This window comes from Notothenia rossii (genome assembly GCF_949606895.1).
Source record: "Notothenia rossii genome assembly, contig: scaffold_61, whole genome shotgun sequence".
NCBI classification, from domain to species: domain Eukaryota; kingdom Metazoa; phylum Chordata; class Actinopteri; order Perciformes; family Nototheniidae; genus Notothenia; species Notothenia rossii.
This window is the reverse complement of record NW_027639460.1, coordinates 187,492-211,245: the sequence shown is the minus strand read 5'-3', so window position 1 is coordinate 211,245 and position 23,754 is coordinate 187,492. Positions and strand designations below refer to the sequence as shown.

The window sequence follows — 23,754 nt, the reverse complement described above, 5'->3', positions numbered from 1 at the left end:
AAAGTAGAGACACTACATACTGATATACACCTGAACATCAGCAGGAGAGGACTCTTTAAAGTAGAGACACTACATACTGATATACACCTGAACATCAGCAGGAGAGGACTCTTTAAAGTAGAGACACTACATACTGATATACACCTGAACATCAGCAGGAGAGGACTCTTTAAAGTAGAGACACTACATACTGATATACACCTGAACATCAGCAGGAGAGGACTCTTTAAAGTAGAGACACTACATACTGATATACACCTGAACATCAGCAGGAGAGGATTCTTTAAAGTAGAGACACTACATACTGATATACACCTGAACATCAGCAGGAGAGGACTCTTTAAAGTAGAGACACTACATACTGATATACACCTGAACATCAGCAGGAGAGGACTCTTTAAAGTAGAGACACTACATACTGATATAAACCTGATCATCAGCAGGAGAGGACTCTTTAAAGTAGAGACACTACATACTGATATACACCTGAAAGAGAGCAAAGAATGTCCTCTTTATAGGTTTAATGTACAACGGAGAGGATGCAAAGACATTATTTTACATTGTTACTGTCTTTATACAGTTACATATTATAATGAATTTAAACCTCCCTACTTGTTAATCACCTGCTCTTTTCCTATTGTTTGAATTTGTAGTCCTCAAGGAGGCGGACAGCGTTTCCCAGCCTGCCCAGCGGGTCCGGACTCTGTGGAAGAGAGACGCTGCAGACCAAGATCCAGACCCGATCCACACACCTGGACTGCCCCCTCACACCCATCCCACTGTAAGAACTGTTTATAATAAATAGTGATGTTACAGGCTCAGTTCATCTGTTATTGGCAACAACATGAATGTATAATCACACTTTCCTCTGTGTGCTCCAGGAGAGGTTAGAGGACAACAGCAGCTGTGCCAGAATCCGAGCCTTCGTCGGGAAGAATAGGAGAAGCATCAGGACACAGAAGACTCCTGGTAATCCACAGGTAACACCTCTTTAGACGCAATAACTCGTATAAACAGGGTTCTTACTAGAGATGTCCCGATCCGATCACGTAATTTTCAAAAGATCGGAATCGGGAGAAAGAAAATCGGGGATTGGGATCTTTTTTTTTTTTAATTTTAAAATACTTTTTTTTAAATGTTGTATTCAATGTTACAAAACAAAAATGACCATGTTCAAGTCTTAAAGTCATCCTGAGGCCTTAGTTTTGGTTTCAAATTACACAACATCATGTATGTGTTTCTTCTTTGGGGCTTGTTTTCATAGACCTGGTTATTTCTCTCAAATCTGGCAACAGAGTGGGCGCAGTGTCTAATTGTAGCAGTAAGCTACGAGTACTGATAAGCTTTATTTTGTTTTGATCCAATGCTGCACAACTGAACTGATCCAATGCTGCTGTGAAAGAAAGAAGCAATATCCATGTTGGATAGAATATCCAATTTAAATAAAAAAATAACTTTAAGGAACAACTTGAATGCTTTTTTTTCTCTTAATGCATTGCATAAAGATCGGTATCGGCAAATTGTCAAAATCAAATGATCCGAATCGGATCGGGAGCAAAAAAAGGTGATCGGGACATCCCTAGTTCTTACGTCATTAAAAACCTGGAAAAGTCATTGAAATTCAAAATGCAAATTCCAAGCTTTGGAAAAGTCATGGAAATGTAACTAAAGTTGCATCAAATATAATTTATATTTTATCTAATCGCCGAAATAGTAATACTATAATGATAATAAATACTGTATCGTATAGTAATGAAACATAAAATGGCATTTAACTGACGAGGTGTTTTGCTGGAGAGAGATTTGAGTGGCTTTAGCGTGTAAAAGCTAGTAAGCTATTTGATTTGTTTTAGATAGGCACAACATGTTTCAGAGTCAGACCTTATTTTCCTGTTCCCTGTTAAAATAAACCCTTTTCAGTGGTACCGCTGAGAAAGAGTAATTTATTTGAAAATGAGGTAAAGGTCCTGGAGAAGTCATTGAAAATCATTGGTGAAAAAGGTGTATGAACCCTGTATGAAACAGTCACTCTGCTCTTGGAGCATTACACACCTGAACTGTGTCTCAAAATGCTCCAAACTTTATTTGAGATCAACTTCATAAAGAAACCACGCCTTCAGCTGCCTAACATTTACTGAAGCCACATCCACGTTACCTGTTCTTATAGCTAACGGTGTGGAAGTGCATGTAAGCATTAACCACTGAGTGACTGACTGATGTGTTTCTTTCAGGAGACGTCTAAAGATGCAGAGTCTACTAAGGTTGAGCCGAAAAGAGGGAAAGGCTCGACATCGAAGAAAACAAAGACCAAAACATCCATTCCTCCAGCAGGTAGGACTCACTGACTCCTCTGCAGCAAACTTATGAACCAGATATGAGACGTAATCAATACGTAAGCTACGCAGGTTGTCATCATACGTGTTACACGAGAGAAACGTCACATTATGCAATCCTTTATTTCAGAGTCAGAAACACATACGAGGAATTGTACTTGGTGTCGTGGTGCATACATGAAATCAAAACAAAGATTAAAAACACCGATAGAAAAAAAAAAATATTATTACAGATATTTACAGCGCTATGTTGCTAAATATAGTACATTTAAAATATGTATTTATTGACTAAACGACGTACTACTCAAGCGGTCGGCAATTGCCGCATAATTCTAGTGCTAAACAACTAGCCACGTCCGTCTGGAGAACAGTGTGAAGGGGGAGAAGTTGCATTTCAATTCAATCAGACTGTTATTAGCAACACGAGCACTGCTTCAGTCCACCTAGGCGCGTTCACACCGGAGTACTTTTCCCACTTTAGTTCCGATATAGTTCCGAAATGTCGCGTTCACACCAAAAAGAGCCGGAACTAAAATTACTTCACGAGGTACCGTAATTTTCGGACTATAAGCCGTGCCTTTTTCCCTATTTTTCGACGCTGCGGTTTATATAACGGTGCGGCTAATCTATGGATTTTTACAGCTAACGGCCAACCCCTTTAACTCTATGGGCTCTAGGGCCGGTCCGCGGACCCCCACCTTTAAGCGGCGGGTTCCAGCAGGAAAAGCTGGAGGCCGGAAAAGAGTGAGACAGGTAGCGCGCAAAAGTAAAAGTGGAACCGAGAGTGGTATGCCGCTGCTGCGGCTTATATTCAGGTGCGGTTTATAGTCCGAAAATTACGGTACTTTCATGGGAGAAAAAGGTTCCTATTTCTGATTGGCTGGGCGGATTGCAAACCACGCCCCGTAAAACTCCCAAAAGGTTTTGTGAAGCCGCCATTTTATTATCCTCGCATTAGCATTATTAGCATTAGCATCAGCCCAGCGCACCAACGGAGAGAGACTAACTTATGACAACACAAAATAAAACATGGGAGCGGTGGAGATGAGGAGGTGTCGGCTTTCTGGCGATATACTCTGAAGGCTTCAGGAAGCCAGTCCCCAACTCCAGGGACTTCCGGCCGGGGATTTTGGGTGGCAGTATACGCCGTGAAGTAGTTTGCGGCCTGCCAGTAAACCCAAAGCAGAAGAAGAAGAAGAAGTGACGTCAGCGGTTTCATTTGCCTAATCCACCCCTAGGGACTTATTCCGGTGTGAACGCGATCTGCTCTTAGTTCATGAGAACTAAAGAGTTCTCATGAACTAAAGTGGGAAAAGTACTGCGGTGTGAACCCGCCTATTGTTGTTATTTTGATGTAGTTAGGGATATTCAAGCTGGTGTTGCAGCGTGCGGGTGTCATGACTGGTTCAAAGTTGGTTCAAACCAGTAACAGAACAAAACCCATTTTAATGGGTGTCTAAAGGGGTTTATGCGTGAGGACACAGGGCCTAAAGGAGCAGCATGACTGAACGAAACCTCCTTTATGAATCAAAACGTCCTGATTTACTAAAGTGCACCACCTGGTGATAGCCTTAAGAAAAGCACCTCCCTGGAGATAATAATTTGTAATGTTTGGGATTGAAAACGGATTCATAGAGTTCATACTGTTCCCTTATTGCAAATGTCTACTACTCCCTGTAACTGCAAGTCTATGTCATTGTAACTGGATGAAATGTTCTCAACTGTCTTCCAAATAAAGGAAACTGATTGATGTTGTGTGTTTCCCTCCAGCAGGCGATCCTCAGCCAGCTCCCTCTCCTCCAGCGAAGCCTCTTCCGAAGCCCTCGAAGCGCCTGATCATCGTGGCCGAGTGCCAGTGGGTGAAGGAGGGCGACCGTAACATGGTTCTGAGGACACTCTGCGAGGCGATGGCTCGGGACAATCTGGGTAAGCCCTTCTGGATCAAAGACTATCTGGTGAGTCCGGTAAGCACGTCAATGGAGGAGAGCGACGGAGAGCGCTGCATCCAGTTCAAGATGCACATCTCCAGACCCAAACTGACGAAGGAGGAACCAGCGAGACGCCGGAGACCCCGGAGACCAAAACCTCCCATTAAAGAGGAGACACAACCACAGCAGGTGGGATGAAGATTTGTTATTATAATGCAATGTTTGAAACTGTAGGAGAAGAAACGGGAAGTAGCTTTTTGTTTCAGGAGAAAGGATATCAATCCATTGCCTCTCCAAATCTAGCACAAACCTTCAAAGCTCGACAAAATAGTTTGAAGTTCATTCATAATGTTCGATTTCTTAATCAATATCTGAATGTTTTGCAGCATTTTGTGCATGTGTATTCATTCTGTTTAAACCTGTCCAGCAGCAGGCTAACAGCAACATGAATAACATTTATTTAGGACAATAACAAAATCTATTTCACTCGGAAGTAGTTCAGCAAACTGCTTCAATCATTAGAAAAATACAGACTTCAGAAATATGTTTAAAAGTATTCAAAGTGGATCTTATAACTCTTTCTCTCCCATTTCTACTCTGTAACTAAAGATGAGAATGCCCTAAAAAAGTTGAAATGGGCAGCCACATATCTCACTTGGCACTTTACATGTGGCGGCGCACTTTCTAATCGATCTCTCTTTAAAAAAAAAAGACTTGATATCATTTTTAAATTATAAAAAAAGACTATTTTCATCCCGTGAATCACTGGCTTCACATGATTTTAAAATCATTTTCCAGGGTGATATAGTTAATTATGGAGCTTCAGTTTACAACACCATCAACAGCAATGAATATAAAAAGTGACTTCAGTAAAGACACGTTAATACATGCTCAACGTGATGATTGACAGTAGGGATGCTCGGATCGATGGAGGTGTGAGCATTGGTGTTGGGATTCAGACAGGTTCTAACCCCACTGCAGTCAGCATGTCGTTGTGTCCCTGAGACACTTCACCCCAACCTTTTTGATATGAAGTGCCTTTAAAAAAAAAAAAGTGTTATCAGCGTGCCGACGATCGTGAATTATCAACGGAGCTCGGCGCTCGTGAACTGTCAACAGGAGGGCGGGGGGAGCCGGGAAGCAGTGTGTGGACCTGTCAGCGCAACTTACATGATGCCGAATTTAACAAACAGCTTTAAATAATTGGTTTGAACGCCATAATAATAAGGACGATCGTCCGTTCTGTGATTCTCCAGAGCACACATGCTATGATATTAGGGTCACGCAGAGTGAGATGAGATCGCTGCCCCTTTAAGAGAGAGAGAGAGAGAGAGAGAGGGGAGTGGCTTGTGCATGTGTGTGTGTGGATGGTAGAGCGACAGTGAGGGAACGTGTGTATGTTTCTGGAAGTGAAACGGGAAAGCAGAAAAACAGAGGTCTGTGATTTATTTTGTGAAACAGAAGAACAGCTAAATAAATGCAACGGCCTCCCAAGAAGAGCTCGCCTCTCTCCAGTCATTTAAGCTAAAGTGGGTTATTGAACCTGAAGCTTGTTGCTTCTTCCCTCCTCGACTGCGGTCTGGGAGCCGACAGGAAAGTTCTACACACAGATGGTCAGTCCGCCCCTTTGTAACATATTATGTCGATGAGAGATGAGCAGATCGCCACTGGGCTTTCAACTAAAGACACAGCCACGCAAAAACTGCGGCATTTGTACAGCTCCTTATGGGTACTGCAATTAGTGAAGTGCTTTCCTCCGTGGTGAAACGATCAGCACTGCACCACGGAGGAAAGCGGCAGAAAGTCACCTGGAGTTAAAGAGAGCGGGACTGCGTTGCGTGCATGGCTTCCTTCTGCAGGTAACGGGGAGACGCGCTCTGGCGGCGGTCTCGATCAGGATCCGAAAATACAATTTATATATTTTGCACACTTATTCAACTTATTCCTAGTGTGCCACTGGTGCCGCGTGCCAGGGTCCACAGTATTGAGTATGTCAGTCGCTTTGGATAAAAGTGTCTAACAAGAAACATGTCACACATCGATATCGGCCGATACTCACCCGGCCGATCGATCGGTGCTCTCTATGAAGGTCGATCAGGGGAGCCGATCACATGACGTAAAATACATGACACTTTTCTCTGTGCGCGGCAAAACAAGCTCGCCAAAATGGCTTCCCCGGTCTGGCAGTATTTTAAGGTGTCCAAAAATGACAGTAAAATAGCGTAATGCAACGTGTGTGAAGCAGAAATCCTGCAGCTCCGCCCGCTGTGATGGACCGGTGAGAGTCAGAAGAGTTAGACCTAACACACTTAGATATTTGATCTACCTCCGGAACTAAACTAGTTATACATATATTTATTCTTCACTGTCGGGTCACTCATTACTGAACCAGTGAGCTGCATGAGATACTGACAGGCGATCGGCCAGAAAATACCCGATCGGAGCATCCCTAGTTTTTCCACATGTTTTTAATCCCCCCCCCCCCTCGTGTTTTTGCACAGGACCCCCCGGAGGAGATGCAAATGGAGATGAAGCCTCCTGAAGATTGGCAGCGAGAGGTGGAGGAGGAAGAGGAGGTGGTGATGGAGGAGGTGGAGGAGGAAGAGGAGGTGGTGATGGAGGAAGTGGAGGAGGAAGAGGAGGTGGTGATGGAGGAAGTGGAAGAGGAAGTAGAAGAAGCGAAACCTCTTGAGGATTGGCAGCGAGAAGTGGAGGAAGATGACATAGAGGAAGAAGAGAAGGCGGGATCAACGAATCACCAGGTGCGTGATGGGAAACAGATCAGAAGACAGGAAGTGATGTCACGGAAGAAGAGGAAGATGATGGGGAGTTTGGGTCTGCCGTTCCTCTCCGGAGTTTCCCCCGCCGGCTTCCTGTCCGCCGACACCAAGCAGCCGGGGAGCACCGAGCACACCGTCCACGTGAGACATGGCTGCAAACCGCATGAATATTAATGAGGGGGGGGGGGGGGGAGATAAGTATTTGGATAATTTACTTAAGTATTCAGACTGTAAAAACTCAGGAGTAAAAGTTAGTTTAGTGTAATCAGCCACATTGAGTTAAAATACTTCACATAAATGCAGAAAATCTTGTTTAGTCGATCAAATGACTCGTAAGAAGCTGTCTGATCGATGCGTCCCTAAAATACTCTTCCATATGTTTATTTAAAGACGAGGCAACAATGGAAATAATACATTCGTGGAAGATACAAATATTGAATGTCGATTTTCTTTGTTTCTCAGGTGAACGGTAAACCCTATGCTCTGGCTAAGATCCAGCTGGGGAAGATGGGAGCGCTCCATCCGGCCAATCGGCTCGCAGCGTACCTCACCGGCCGCGTGGGGAATAACAGGAAGCAGCAACCCCCCTCTCAACCCCCCTCTCAACCCCCCTCTCAACCCCCCTCTCAACCCCCTCAGAGTTCAGCGCCGACCCCCCCTGAAGTCTACTATCAACCTCAGATGAGGAAAGCTCCAGGCCCCGCTCCGACCCCCCTTAAAGTCTCCTCTCAACCCCCTCAGAGTTCAGCACCGACCCCCCCTGAAGTCTACTCTAAACCTCCTCCTTGGCTAGCTCCAGGCCCCACTCCGACCCCCCTTAAAGTCTCCTCTCAACCCCCTCAGAGTTCAGCACCGACCCCCCCTGAAGTCTACTCTAAACCTCCTCCTTGGATAGCTCCACGCCCCGCTCTGACCACCCTTAAAGTCTACTATCAACCTCCTCAGAGTTCAGCACCAACCCCCCCTAATCCCCCCTCTCAACCTCCTCAGAGTTCAGCTCCATCCCCCCCTAATCCCCCCTCTCAACCTCCTCAGAGTTCAGCACCGACCCCCCCTAGACCCCCCTCTCAACCTCCTCAGAGTTCAGCCCCGACCCCCCATATATTCTCCTCTTTTTCTTATGTGGTGCCCGCCCCCGCAACACCATATCGGCAAACAGTCACTATGCGCTTCCACGAAAGTGCCCACTCAGGTAAACACTTTTATTCTATTTTTACAACCTTATTTTTGTAGTTTTTGCACAAAATGTACTCAAACAAAAGAGCACGTTACTCCCAGATAATATTGACAAAGTAAAAGCTCCCTGTTGTTCTTAAGTCAGTGAAGTGAGTGTTTATCTGTATGGCAAACATATTTCCCCTTTCTGTGTGGTTGCAGTGACCGAAGGGAAGGTCGACCAATCAGCTGCCTCCTCTTACCGGCCCGCAGGTAAGGCTCCTAATTTTGCGCTAATCGAAATATTGTTAATTCAAGATTCAAAGATTCAAAGGTTTTTTGTCATATGCTCAAAGCTACAGTGTAGAAATGACAATGAAAATCTTCTGACCTGAGCTCCTCCAACGATGCAACATCTATAATAAAATACAAACATATAAAATAATAAATAGTGCAAGAAGTCTATATTCACGTAAATTGCATATGATATGTACAAGAACAGAATGTCACATTTTAAATACTGGACATTAAGACAACATTTAAATACGGTTTATTTCGATGATAACCAACGATGTGTAATGTAAGTCAGTGAAAGTCGAAAACATCGATATATATAGGGGTGCACATAAGTGGTACGCATGCGCGGCAACAATCTTAAATGCGTCCCGTCACTTGTGTCACAAAGCGCATTTGCGTACCGACGTACTTGTGAAGCTTTTCCAGAAGGCGGTTAGATCACCGGACGACAGAGTCGGTCTCCGTGTGCACAGACAGGGCTGCTGTTAACGTCGGTCTGTACAACGGAATTGTGCCAAAACTACGCCAACCGGCCGCGGAGGGAGACTCCCCCCCTTCACCGGAGAACTGCACTAAAACACCTGATCACAGCGTTCACACTCTGTGGTCACGAAGTACTCCACTAGCCCCCCCCCCCCGTTAACGTTCACGATACAGAGGGCTTCATCAAATAACTTTGAGTGGAGCCAGAAGGTGGAGTACCAAACACTGACTCCAGGTACTCATCTGAGGACCTCACGGAGAGAGTTATGTGCACCCCTAATATATCATATTTCCATTGCACTTGATAATAGCCTCTTGGTGCATCAATTTTTATTACTGTGCACGGTACCTCTTGAATAATAAATGGTCTCTGTTGTGTTTCAGGCTCCGCTCCTCCTGCTTCTCAATGCTCTCAGCTGATGCTTCAGGAGCAGAGGATGCTTCAGATTTCTCCTGCGAAGCCTCCTCAACCATCTCCAGCTCCCTGTCCTCCGCCCCTCTCCCCTTCCTCCTCTTCTTCCAGCACCCCCTCCTCCACTCAGAGGATGGTGCTGCAGTCGGTGAAGATGCCGTCCGGTCGACAGTTCTTCCGTAAGCCGGACGGTAAACTGGTCCAACTGGTTCCCCTCAGCCAACTGAGAGCCAACAAGAACCTGTTTGTGCAGCAAAGTGAGTAAAAGTGTAAATATGTTGATCATTTTAAAACAGTATTTCAGAATCCAGTTTATTGACAGGTTTGTTTACACATTTGTTTCGGTGTATGTTGGCGCAAACATAAACAACATAGGAAAATAAGTTATAGGATAAAGTCATTTACGCCTCATTTAAAGGGGACCTATCATGCAAAATGCACTTTTTGATGTCTTTGATAAATAAACATGTGTCCCCGGTGTGTCGGGGAACTCACGCAGCGTCAGGAAATAAAACCCCCTCTCTTTTCCTCCGTACCCAAATCTCTAAAAACGGGGGAACAACGGAGCTGATCCAGATTTGCGTCCGATATGACGTAATATCTGAAATGTGGACCCACGGCCCTATCAGAAACGTTGCTATCAGAAACAATGCCCGACTGTTTTGGACGTAATATGGTCGGTGTTTACATTAGCATGGCTAACACTCAGAGCTAACCTGTACTGGAAAGCATGTGTGTGTGAAGAAGCAGGAAGTAAAAAGGAACTCACCTTGTGGTATAACCGGCAAGAGAGAAAGCCTTTGAGCTCCATACTGTTTCAGAAAGAATCCTTGATAATCCATGATATGGCGTTTCATCACGGCAGTATTTAGTTTAGACAGTAGCTGCCGGGTCCCGCATGAGCTCAGCCCCCCCCTTTTATATATTTTTAAAGCTTTATACCCAAATCAGCACTTTAGAAACAGGAAGTGAAATAGAGGGATATGAGGCATGGCTAGGATGGGTGATCTGTTTGGTATTTTGAGCAAAACACTTCATAGACATGTTTTTTTATATATTTGTATATATCTGAGACCTATGCTATTGCCTAAAAATAGCATGATAGGTCCACTTTAAATACACAAAATAAAGTAAAAAAACGTAGTACATTGAATATATGACAAACTGAAATGTATTTAAATACATGTATTACTAACACTTCTAGAATAGGAGACAGTTCATTTATTATACGGAGCTCAAAACAACCAAATACTGAAAAACTAATCCAACCATCACTACTAAAATATATTGACTGTATAGTAAAAAGATAATCTCTTCTTACCAAATGTTGAAATAAACTTTTTATTAGGGATGTTCCGATCGATCGACCGCTGATCGTTATCGGCCGATATTCACTCTCTGCCGATCGATCGGTGCTCTCTATAAAGGACGATCAGGAGATCCGCTCATCTCTCCCGTGTTATTCTCCAAAGTTAATGTAAACTTGAATAATGCACTTCATTTGAATGTAATAATGATGTTGGTTGTTGTTTGTGGAAGCACCAGTGAATGAGCTTTAACTGAGTTTTAAACATCACTTTAAATGGAAGATCCCCATAGGCCCCGCCCACTCGATCAGGTCGGAGCATCCCTAGTTTTTAGCTTATTTTCCTGTGTCTTTGTTTCTTCCCACAGTCTTTCCTCCTCCATCGCTTCCAAATACAGTCGTCTTAGCTAAACAAACACCTCCTCAGACCAGCGTACCCTCCTCTTCCTCCTCTTCCTCCCTCACCTCCTCTCACAACACGAGCCCCACCCTCCTCTCTCAGACGGGGAAGCACACCTTTAAGATCGTCCGGCCCAAATCCAGCGGGGAGCCCGTCGTCGTCACCTCGACTAAAGTTACCCCCAAAGTGGTGACTTCTGCAGGGTCTCAACCCCCCCCCACCACCCAGGTGAACTTCATCTCCCTCAAATCAGGTCAGGCGGGGGACTTCGGGGTCAAAACAATGACAGTGTCTTCATCTGGAGTCCATCAGAAGCCCACCTCTTCAGGAACCAGAGCTCCACCTCCAGAGGTCTTGACCGTCCCCCCTCCAGAGCTGGCCTCCAAACGGATGGATCTGGACATTATCTGTGTGGACGACGACGGCATGGGGCCCCCCTGGTCCGAGACAGAGGGCGGGGGGGGGCAGTCGCTGGACGTGATGAAGGAGTCGTCGTCGTCGAGCAGCGAGACGAACAGCTCGTCAGACTTAGGAGAATATACGGACAGCGACGAAGAGACGAAGCCAAATCTCAAGCTATCGGTAAATATGAACAAGACATAGTAATCGTACATCTTAAGTTTGTCTGTCCGGATTTCCCTTTTTCTTTTTTTATACAAAGATAAAATGCAAACAGTAAAAAGTACGAACAATACGAACATTAGGGAGTGATCAGGACTTCACAGTAAAATCATACGTTTGTAAAAATAAAATCTGGCTAATGAGGTTTTACGAAATCAGTCCACTTTCTCCATCAAATAGTTCCAGTTTGTGATTGACAGATTATGTTATCCTCTCCATATCATCAAAATATAGTGAAAGTAGCGACAGTAACGGTCCGTCTACACTACAGGCATAAAAAAATGCTTTCAACGCTTCGCCCATTCACTTGAATGGGGTGACGTAGAAGATTTTTAATCTTCGCCGAACTGCATTGTGGGGAGCATGGCATGGCTTTGCAAGCATCACGAGCATCTATCGGCATCTCGATACTTGGCATCAGCCAATCAAATCCCGTTTATGCAAATCCCGCCAGTGCAAGCGCTAGCCAATCAAACCGCGTGCAAGCTGGGAGAGCCAGACCGCAGTTCATTTCCTCATATTCCAAACGAGATATTACGGTAGCAAATCACCCGGTTCTTTACGACCGGAACTATTTACCGGGATACAAACCGGAGGAACCAGGCATGGAGGGAGGTGGCAGAGACAGTGGGTGTAACTTGTAGGTTTTCGCCTGTTTGGGGAGTTTATATCCAGTTTACTTCGTTTTAACATTGCTATTGCTTTGTATGTCGGGGGCGGGAAATTCATGTGATTGGTTGCTCGCAAAAAATCGCCAAGCTTCAGACACGCCCAGCTCCAAGATTTGTTCATGCCTGTAGTGTAGACGGGCCGTAAAAGTAGTCATTGTGCAGATTGGTCCATTTCAGAATAATTTATATGATATGTTTTATAATGATTGATCATGAAAGTGTTCTCAAAGCTGGTAAAGGTGCAGCTAGTTTGAATGACTTTGTATACTGCAGGGTAGCTTGTGAATTTACTCCAGGTGGAACTAAAGTCTGATTTAACACTTGATTATATTTCACATCATTCATCCAGATCTGTGAAGTAACTAAAGGGATTAAATACATGTAGTGGAGTTGAAGTACAAAGTCAAATCAAATGGTTACTTTACACCACTGATTATAACACATGTTGTTTTCGTTCTTTCCTCAGCGCCACCTGCACAACGCGAGGGAGAAACAGCGTCGGCAGGGGTTGCAGAATAAGTTTAATGCTCTGAGTCGAGAGTGTGGCCTGAAGGAAGACAAGTGTTCAAAAGTCTCCACACTGAACACGGTGAGACATCTTCAAACCTGCACACAGCGTTCCCTCTGTTCATGCACATCATACCGCTCAGACATCACGGTTCAGGTTATTGAGGTATTCGAGTGTGAAGAGTCAAAGCTGGGAGGAGACCGAGGGGTAGACCTAGGACCAGGTGGAGGGATTATATCTCCTCTCTGGCCTGGGAGCGCCTTGGGACCCCCCAGTCAGAGCTGGTTGATGTGGCCAGGGAAAAGAAAGTTTGGGGCTCTCTGCTGGAGCTGCCTCCACGACCCGACCACGGATAAGCGGGAGAAGATGGACGGATGGAGGTATTCGAGTGTGAAGAGTAAAAGGTGTTTTGTTTGTATCCCAGGCGAGGAAGTTGATCAAGCAGCTGAGTCTGACTGAGACCAATCTAGAGGAGAAGAAGAGGGTGCTGACGAAGAAAAGAGATCACTTCATCAAATTCATCGCTCCGACAACAGGTAGGAACTCTGGTTATACATGGAGAGAAAAAAAAAATCATAATAATACAAATAAACAACGTAATTAAATAATAACTAATTAAAAAACATAATAATAATGTTGATTAAAGAAATACAAATATTAATAAAGACATTTATAATAATGATAAATAACATATTTTTATAAATTAAATAATAACATTAAAAACGTAATAAGTAAAGTAATTGAACATTTTACATAATACAGTTAAACCCCCCCTTTTTAGTTGTGCTATTGTTTGTTGGATACCAGTGATAACAAATATATGTTAATGCCTTTTTTATTTATTAAACGTGGAAGAACATGTAAAAGGCCAGGGGTCTCATTTATAAAGGGATATACGCAAAAAAAATGGCGTACGGCAGTTTCTACGCAATGTTTGCGATTTATAAAATACTAACTTGACGGGAAAACGTGCGGTCCTCCGCGCAAACTGACCCATGCGGACGCACTAAGCACAACAACGAGAGAGACGAGAAACTGCGACACCGTTGGCAGAAAGAAGAATGGAGAGAAATATGTGGAAATAATACCATAAATAAAATGTTACCTCTCATTTATCATATATGAAGAATTCACTTTCACACATTGATTAAAGCCAATCTTAAAATGATTTAACAAACGCCTGTTTGAGACTCCTCAGAGCACACAAACACATAACTGGGAGAAATAAATAAATACGGATATGTTATTGAAAACCACCTCGAATGTGTTGTGTTAATGTTATGACATTTTTTCTCTTAAATGATGCGGTAAGCAGGAGGACAGAATTACGTCTAAACTGACGCCGTTTTGCATTTCTATAGGTTGTAGATACGAGCATGGTTTTATATACTACCATGTTTAATCGTGTTTTATGCCGTTTGCCAAGACTTGATACGTTCGTAAAACACAGGAGGTATGGAAACTAAGAGCACCATATGTGGTAAATTGTACAGCTAATATAACACAACACATTAGTTGTATTTCCTTTAACTGGTGGATATAGAGTTGCTGCGGAGGGGGGGGGGTGAGATGCACAGGCTGCAGTGGAGACGCTGCGCACAGCTGATCGACAGCTGGGACACAAACCACCAAATACAAAAACATAATTCAGATCCAGTCGTCATGACTCCACTCCGGAGGGATCCCCCGATCATTTCTTACAGTTTCTCATCAAGGGGGGGTCTCCTGTCCCTGGTACAAACACACTGCCTGAGGAAGGCTATGTGTATGTATTTTGTCATGAACCTTTTACGGACCACTTATTTATTTATTTTGGTGACGATCCGACCTCCATGCTGCTACTCTGGTTCAAACTGCATCCACCAAACAATATGATTTATCTCCACCTCCCCAGAATAACCAGAATCTGACACGGTGTGAGATGTCTGTTTTAGCTGTTCTGTCGTCATTTCCTGCGATCTTCTCCATGCAGTCAGTCAAAATGAATGAATGAATGAAAGGGCGTTTCTTTGACTATTTATAGGCAAATATGGGCGTTACGTGAAGCCCGCAAAAGCTGCACCGCATTTCGAGTCGGTTGTGATTTATAAAGGGAAACATCCGTAGGAAGTGCCGTACGCACTTTCCTCGCCGGTACGCAATGTTTGGTGAATCGGAAAGTGGCGGAAAATATATGGACCTATTTTTCGGATTTCTACTACGTAAGCAACCTTCCCACGTCAATCCTAAGCATAATATAATATGAGTACATAAGGTAATTCGATAAATGCAACACTAATAATAATTAAGAAAAGGATCTGTTATATCCTCAGTCCCTTCCCATCTTACTGTTTCTACAGGAGACGTGAATATGTTTCTCTCTGCTGTGTTCAGAGTAAGATCAGCTGCTTGTGTTTTGGTTTTCAGAGGAGATAAATCTGATGAGCCGTAAATATCACAGATCTCCAGAGTCGACAGAGAGCGACGTGGAGGGGGAACTGCTGGAGGTGGAGGAAGTGACGGAAAACTCGTCAGACGATGAGATCCTCGTTACCAAGAAGAACAACGTAAGAGATACTCATTTTCTAGCCAAATTAAAAAGATGGGTCTTCAGTTTTAAAAGCTTGCAGACCGGATGTCTGTAGAGTGGTGCAGTGACGAGTCCTAAAACCAGGAAGTGAGTTTGCATTTCACCACTTCCTGTTCCCTCGTCTCAGAACCAATGGGATTTTGGAAAATAGCTGTAAATCAGGTCTGTGGTTGAGACTCATTGAAGAGACGGATCACGTTTTGTTCTACGACATTAAATCATCAGCAGTTACCCCACTGGTGATTTCTGAAGAGTTTCCGTGCCTGAAAAACGATGGTTGTTACCAAGTGGCTGAATAGGACTACAGAAGTTGTCGAGGTCGTTGTACGTCATTACGCCGAACACGTAAACAGTCCTCTAAGTTAGTTTCTGTTCTGCTTGCAAGTACCTGCCTCCTGCAGACTGTTCAAACAAACGCTTCAACTCGTTCAATCTAGAATCTGTGTGTTTGAATATGGATCTTAAAGGTAGGGTAGGTAAGAATGGAGAAACCAGCTGGAGTGCGCTAGAATTTGAAAATACACAACTGGAAATAATCGGCCTCTTCCTCACAGAGCCCCTCCTCCAACACACACGAACGCACACATGACCAATGAGGGCACGAGATAAGTTTGTGCACAGATGGAAGGCTGACAGGCAGGTAGGCCATCCAGTTATTTTAGCCGGGCCGGCTAAAATGATTGGTCGTGCTTTTTACAGCGCCACGGCTTCCACTGATGATATTTTTTAATGTATTTATTGTCAAAGCATTTAATTTATTCATTGCTATCGGGATGTTAAGAGCATTCCATGAAATATAACTAAGTGTTTCTGAAGTGAATTACCTACCCTACCTTTTAAGTTGGCGTGACGTTGAAGCCGTGCTGTTGTACTCGCCTGTAGTTCCTTTATAGCATAACGTTAGCGTTTTGCTTCTGGCCATTAGATTTATGATTAGAACTTTATAAAAGTAGGGTAGACATGTGGAGATTATCCGGCTGAACAAAACGTGCATTTATCAAACAGGTTCGTTTTCCACAGACCTTATTTCGAGCTCTTTTCCTAAATCCTACGGAGAAATCCCGTTGCTTTTTTGTCGAGGGAACCAGCAGCTTCCTTCCGGATCAATACGTCATCCCTGTAGGGTCCATAGTGTTGGAGCCACTGCTTCAAAAGGGCACGGCCACCTTTAGTTTTCATTATAATACTAAAAGGGGAATTGTTTTTTATTGTTTAGTTTTAAATATTGTATTTCTTTTGTTGATAAAACAGTAAACAGACAATATAAAATAAAAACATTACATTTATAACAAAAAATAATAAAGAAATATAATGGTTTTTTAATAATAATAAATAAATAACAAATAAGTTTTAGAAGTAGCAGTCTATTGCTGCAGATTTATTTTAAACAATGTGTGTTATAAAAGTTATTAAATAAATATGACATTTCCTAATAAAAAGACACATTTTAGTAAATTATTTTGTTGTAATTCAGTTCAATCTTGTTCCATGTATACGTTAATGTTTTGTGTGTGTTTCAGGTGGAGGAAGGTGTTCAGAGTTTTGCCATTGAGACGCTGGTGAAGAGGCGGCAGACGAGGAACAAGAGGAACTCAAAGTAAGAACTGATCTCCAACATATCATTAAAATATTTTGTATTGACGAAAAAAATGACCAAACAGCCGTTGGGTTCTCACGAGACTTGATATATCGTATAAACAAGATCAGCGCCACAGTATCACCTCATACTATATCTTTCTAGAAAAAACCCTGAATGCCTTACAGCAGCGGTTTTCAAAGTGTGAGGCGCGCCTCCCCTGGGGGGCGCTAGAGAGCTTCAGGGGAGGCTCAGTGTGAGACACAAAAGAACGAGAAAAAGACGAGTAAAGTGACACTTGCCCACTTGTGGCTGTCTGTGGAGACCGAGTTCCCCCACCTCGCCAAAAAGGCTGTAAAAGTGCTCATTCCCTTCACCTCCACCTACCTGTGTGAGTGCTCATTCCCTTCACCTCCACCTACCTGTGTGAGTGCAGGTTTTCCGCATTGACTTTGATCAAAAGCAAGTACCGGTAAAGGCTGCAGCCAGAGGATGATCTGCGTTTATTCCTCCGTGCATCAAAGACGCAGACTCATTGTTCCCACTAAAGTAGGGGTGAGTGTAATAAGGAGGCAAAGTCTGACGTTCAGTGTGTTGCCGGGAGCATATAAGGATTTATCCACCATGTTGAAAATGTTAAAAAAAATATGTCTTGAGAACACGGCGTGCGGAAATATACGGGTCGTGCTGCAGCTAGATGTGCCTGTCCTCTGTAAGAAAGTGTCGGCGACTGACATGCAAGGAAGAACGGCTGTCCACAGGCTGTTCCAACTTTAACAACTGTATGAACTTCCAGGGTAGTGAATTGAACATGCAATTGTAATTGGGTGTGTGGTATATTTTCATGCACGGACACGCATGTTCCACAACACACAAACTGAACAACACTCAATTTTCCGATCGCTACCAGCGTCCTTGCGATCTTGTTATAACAACAAGTGCACGTTACTGATGCAATAGGTTGAGACCATTCGGGCTTATTCTAGAGGGGTGCAAGGAATAGTCCAAGTAGTGGGGGAGTTTTATACAATATGTTTAAAACATAAAAATAAAAAGGTTTAAAAAAGTTATTGTTTAATGTTTTAAGGAGGTCACGCTACTCAGCCAATCAAATCGGTGCAGTCAGCACGATAGATTCAAACACACACAGAGACACGACAAGAGGAGAGAAACAGTCGGAGTAATTTCAAATGGCGGAAGGTAGACAGCGAAAACAGAGCATTTAATTACATTTTCTCTTACTGGACCTCTTTGAAATGCAATTGAATACCCCTGCATTATAGCAACAACAACAATAATAATAATAATAACAGCAATAATAATTGGGAGGGGGGGCGCGGCTGTTCTTATGTTCTCTGAGGGGAGGCTCACCTACCCACACTTTGAAAACCCCTGCCTTAAAGGATTGAAAAAGGTGAGTGTAATCTGACGTGTTGTCTGTCGTTATGTTGTGTCAACAGAAGCAGTTTGAGACGAATTAAGCCGGTCGATTTTCACACCAACTCCCCCGCCTTCAAAGATCTGAGCTCCATGGTGAAGTCCAAAGACTCTCCGAAGACTTTTATGCTCAAAGAGGTGAGACAGAAACCAGAGAGACTTCTTCTTTTACTGACTAACTATTTGGTAGTTATGGCCAAGACCCTGTTTAAAAACTGGATCTGGAATAATATGAATTTATAGTATTTAATAGCAGTGTTAGGAAGGCCACATGTTCGCCCTCTAGGGAAGCATCATGTAAACAAACTGGTCCTTACTCTATTTGTATTCGGTACACCTGTATTTAGCATCTCAAGCTTTTCTGACGGCTTTACAGTTGCCTTAGGGTGTCTGACTGATACACACACATGCGTTAGTGTAACTTCAGCTCTGTGTACATTAAACACACATTTGAACTCTGTTTGTTTTGTGTTTCAGGCTCAGCAGGAGATCCTGAATCTGCAGAACGAGACGGCGAGACTGAAGAGTCTGAAGATCTGTCTGAACCAGAAGAGAGAGAACTTCATCAAAAAGATCAGCGAGAGAACAGGTGAGGAACCAGGTGATGGTTGGGATACAATAGGTATCTTAACAGTGCATTTATGTATTTACCTTTACTGAATACGTTTGATTATACTCCTTTTAAAAAATATATAAAGCAATTCTATAAGGAAAGTTCATCGGGACAAGCTTTGCCTAATTTATTTTCAAAAAAGTGAGCTGTATCTATGTATATCGTTAGATAATTAAATGTGTGTGTGTGTGTGTGTGTGTGTGTGTGTGTGTGTGCAGGTAAAACTAAGCAGAGTGTCCAGGGGAGTCTGCAGCACCTGACGTCCAAACACACAACGATTGAGGAGAAGAAGGGGCGCCCAACAGCCAATCAGCTGTCAGCAGAGAGAGGGGGCGGGGCCTCAGACCCTCCAGCATCGAGTGATGACGACATAGTAATCACTTCCTCTTTCCCACAGCAAGATCCTCCCCTTTCTGCTCCAATCAGACAGCAGCTTCAGACGGTCGTGCAGATGCTGCCGCCCATCATGCCTCCTCCTGCTGTTTCCCACAATGCATCAGGGGAAAGCGACAGGCGCAAGATGGTTCCCAACATTCTATCTCCTCCTGCTGTATCCCACAATGCATCAGTGGAAAGGGACAGGCCCAAGACGGTTCCCAACATCCTGTGTCGCACTAAGAAACCAGCTGTGTTGCCGTGCTATCAGGCTATGTTCCCATTGGTCGGTTCTGCGTTGCCGGGGCAACAGTTTCTGACCTTCAGCCCGACGGTGCTGCAGACATCTCCGTCACCAGGTAACCATCGATCTCCGTCACTCTGGTCTCTGCCGCGACATGCTTTTATTTTGAAGTAATACAATGTCTTCTTCCTGTCTGTAGGCGTGACATCAATCATCAACATCCCTGGTCAGGTGATCCATCTCCCCTCTCTGCCCCACCCCTCCACAGGTAACTTTTACAGCAGCTATACCACCATAACACTAACTAACTAACTAACTGACTAACTAACTTAACAAACAGATAAATCGACTAACTAAACAATTAACTAAAAGCTCAAATGTACAAGTATCTCAACTAACCATCAAATACAAATTCATTTACTAATGTTCTCACCATACAGGTAAATCATTAACTCAATTAACTCACTCACTCACTCACTCACTACACAGGTAACTCAACAATTTGTTAAACACACAGGTAACTCAACTAGCTAAATAAACAAGTAACTCAACTAACTAAATACCTGACTAACTACACGGGTAACTCAACTAGCTAACTAAACAAGTAACTCAACTAACTAAATACCTAACTAACCACACGGGTAACTCAACTAGCTAACTAAACAAGTAACTCAACTAACTAAATACCTGACTAACCACACGGGTAACTCAACTAGCTAACTAAACAAGTAACTCAACTAACTAAATACCTGACTAACTACACGGGTAACTCAACTAGCTAACTAAACAAGTAACTCAACTAACTAAATACCTGACTAACTACACGGGTAACTCAACTAGCTAACTAAACAAGTAACTCAACTAACTAAATACCTGACTAACTACACGGGTAACTCAACTAACCAACAAAACGTAACTAACCTAATAGTTTCTTAACTAAATAGCAACTTCGCAAATAAATAATTCACCAGTACAAATACCTTGAAACTAACTCATTTACATGCCATCATATTTTAATTGTCTACGACTTACTTACCAAGTATTTGGCTAAATTACTTAGCTCATTACTGACTCGTGAACTTATGGAAGTCATTTAGTTGTTTTCTGATCTTACATCCTGACACCAGCTGATCTTTTTTTTTATTACAGCTGGAGACTTAAACAACCTGCTTCAATTGGTTCCACCATCAACTGCAGAACACCAACAGATACTACAACAAATACAACAACAATCACAACAACAGCAACAGATCATACTACAACAAATGCTACAACAACAACAACAACAACAACAACAAGAAGAACCACACGAAAAAACACAAACTCCACCACCTCCCCAGAAAGTGGCTGAAACCCCTCCTGATCCCAGATCCTCTCCGCCTCCACCCTCCAACCAGGGCCCGTCCTCCTCTCCCTGCCCAGGAAAGAGTGCTGATCCTGGGGCTGAGGCCCTGGGAATGAAGGAGTCTCTGGAGCAGCAGCAGAAAGACGAGGAGACAAAAGACGACGAGGGTCTGATGTCCCTCCTCAACGAGATCGACTTCCTCAACCAGCGGACCATCACCACAGCATCAACAACAACCAGTGTCCTGTTACCGGGGTTGTCGTCAGGGGGCGGAGCCAAAGAGGAGAAAGTACCCAACCTGAGCCCCTGGACCCTAAAGCTGGACTCTGACTCTGAGGAGTCGACAACGACTGAAAACGCTAAAGGTGGAGGCGGCGTCCTGGCTCCGCCCCCTCTGCAGCAGATGAAAGTGGGCGGGGCCGAGAAAGTAATGGAACCCGCCAACAGCGATGGGGAAGAAGAAGAAGAAGAAGAAGGAGGAGGAGGAGAAGAAGAAGAAGGGAAAAACGATGGCGGCGTGGCCTGGAGGCCGATGCCGAGACTAGTTCCTCTGGGGCTGAGAGGAAGCCCCCCCAGCTGATGATGTCACTGATGATGTTGACTTCAAAAGGAGGTAGCCAGATGTTGTAAAAAGGCTGACTCATTTCCAGGACTCAGCCTGGCCTCCTGTAACCTTGGCAGCGATTCAGAACTTTTCACACGTCGTTAACAGACGGTCAGATCTCATGTTCACCATATTTACAAATGCATCTCTTCACCTCCGTCCTCTTGCGTTTCAGTTGACGCTCTGACTGACTGAAGGCAACGTGCAGCAACTTTTAGGAGAAAGGTTGCCGAGTCATAGTTGCCATGAAAGTTACTCTTTTGTCTCAGAAAAAGTTGCCATAACACATTTTGAGTCCACATTTTCAGTCGTTCAAACTAGTGAGTGAGTGTGTGTCTAATGTGTATAACCGTTGCAGTATTTTACTGAGTGCTAAGTTCAATAAGTGGAAATATTTTGAGGAAAATATCAATGTTATCAGAAAATGTTGACGATAGCACACAAGGTAAAAAAATAAAACTTGATTTACATAAAAATTATGCTAGTTCTTCTTAAAATATTACACCTTTATTCTGAAAACTTGGTGTGTGTTACGATAGTCATTACATATATTTCAGTTTCTTTGTTCCGGTCATGTTCCCAAGACTTTTGATAGAACATATAAACACAGGACCTGCTATGGGAATATCCCAAAGGAATTAAAAGAGTGTGACGTTTCTTTATATTTGAAGAGTAACAACACTAAGTCTGTTTACACTCAGCTGTACCTGCGCAGTGTTACCGGGACGATTAAAGGAGCAGGCTGGTGTTTTATTGAACATCAGCTCTGTTGTATCAGCTGCTTCTCTTTGTGTTTGTACAGTGTACAGTTGTTTCATTTGTTTTGAAAATTTGTATTTTTGTACGTGTTCAAAAAAACCTGAGATGTAAATATACGTTCTCCATCAGAAGCGACTCGCAGCATATGATACATACTCTGATATACCCTAAATAAAGTTTAAATACGAACTCCTGACGTCTCGTTTGTTTTATAAATACCTTTAAGTAGAATTTACTGAGAAGAGCTGAAAACACTGCATTTAGTTTAGTTTGTAATGTACTTACTGGCCTCTGCGCTTTATCCTAAGAGATTATTGTATGGAAGTAAAGAGAGGTTAAAATAGCTGTTTGTGCAACTGAAATCCGATCAATCACTATCTTTCTTTGTTTAATTGACATACAGTTTGTTAAAGGTCACCTATCATGCTATTTTTAGGTCTCAGATATACAAATATATAAAAAACATGTCTATGAAGTGTTTTTCTCAAAATACCAAACAGATCTGACAGATTTGGGGTATAAAGCTTTAAAAAAATAAAAAAGGGGGGGGGGGCTGAGCTCATGTGGGACCCGGCAGCTACTGTCTAAACTAAATCCTGCCGTGATGAAACGCCATATCATGGATTATCAAGGATTCTCTCTGAAACAGTATGGAGCTCAAAGGCTTTCTCTCTTGCCGGTTATACCACAAGGTGAGTTCCTTTTTACTTCCTGCTTCTTCACACACATGCTCTCCAGTACAGGTTAGCTCTGAGTGTTAGCGATGCTAATGTAAACACCGACCATATTACGTCCAAAACAGTCGGGCATTGTTTCTGATAGCAACGTTTCTGATAGGGCCGTGGGTCCACGTTTCAGATATTACGTCATATCGGACGCAAATCTGGATCAGCTCCGTTGTTCCCCCGTTTTTAGAGATTTGGGTACGGAGGAAAAGAGAGACGGTTTTATTTTCTGATGCTGTGTGGGTTCCCCGACACACCGGGGACACATATTTATGTATCAAAGACATCAAAAAGTGCATTTTGCATAATAGGAGACCTTTAAATGCATTGGTTTGACACATTTTCATGTTTTGCAATTTTTTCCATTGTATTGTTTTTGATTAATCTGTATGTATGCTCAAAATCTACAAGACGAAATTAAAGAAATATAATTTAAAGATAAAAATGATTATGATTATGAACACTTGTAGTTTCAAGCTGTAGTTTGTAGTTCTGCCGCTTGATGGCGCTGCTGCACACGGTGTTCTCTGCAGCGAAGACACCGGAAGTGATGCTTCACTGTCAAAGTAAAAGTACGGTATTGGCGTGGAAACGGTTAAACCCAAAGGATAAG

General features: G+C 43.2%; 1 protein-coding gene across 5 annotated transcripts in view; it reads left to right on the top strand.

Annotated features, from left to right (window-relative positions):
• The window catches only part of mgaa (MAX dimerization protein MGA a), a 38,566-nt gene extending 15,961 nt beyond the window's left edge, over nt 1–22,605 (top strand). For 3 of the 5 annotated variants that reach the window (XM_079696172.1, XM_079696175.1, XM_079696171.1), the window contains 18 exons: nt 654–781; nt 882–980; nt 2,232–2,331; nt 4,104–4,450; nt 6,763–7,182; nt 7,504–8,233; nt 8,419–8,469; nt 9,361–9,645; nt 11,063–11,676; nt 12,853–12,975; nt 13,319–13,430; nt 15,301–15,440; nt 16,984–17,060; nt 18,500–18,614; nt 18,954–19,065; nt 19,308–19,823; nt 19,908–19,976; nt 20,858–22,605. In XM_079696172.1, the coding sequence (XP_079552298.1) occupies nt 654–781; nt 882–980; nt 2,232–2,331; nt 4,104–4,450; nt 6,763–7,182; nt 7,504–8,233; nt 8,419–8,469; nt 9,361–9,645; nt 11,063–11,676; nt 12,853–12,975; nt 13,319–13,430; nt 15,301–15,440; nt 16,984–17,060; nt 18,500–18,614; nt 18,954–19,065; nt 19,308–19,823; nt 19,908–19,976; nt 20,858–21,633 (4,814 nt within the window). In that variant the 3' untranslated portion in view covers nt 21,634–22,605. The remainder of the gene's footprint in view (nt 1–653; nt 782–881; nt 981–2,231; nt 2,332–4,103; nt 4,451–6,762; nt 7,183–7,503; nt 8,234–8,418; nt 8,470–9,360; nt 9,646–11,062; nt 11,677–12,852; nt 12,976–13,318; nt 13,431–15,300; nt 15,441–16,983; nt 17,061–18,499; nt 18,615–18,953; nt 19,066–19,307; nt 19,824–19,907; nt 19,977–20,857) is intronic. The other 2 variants (XM_079696174.1, XM_079696173.1) reach the window with 2 other exon arrangements.
• Nucleotides 22,606–23,754: the final 1,149 nt, after the last annotated feature.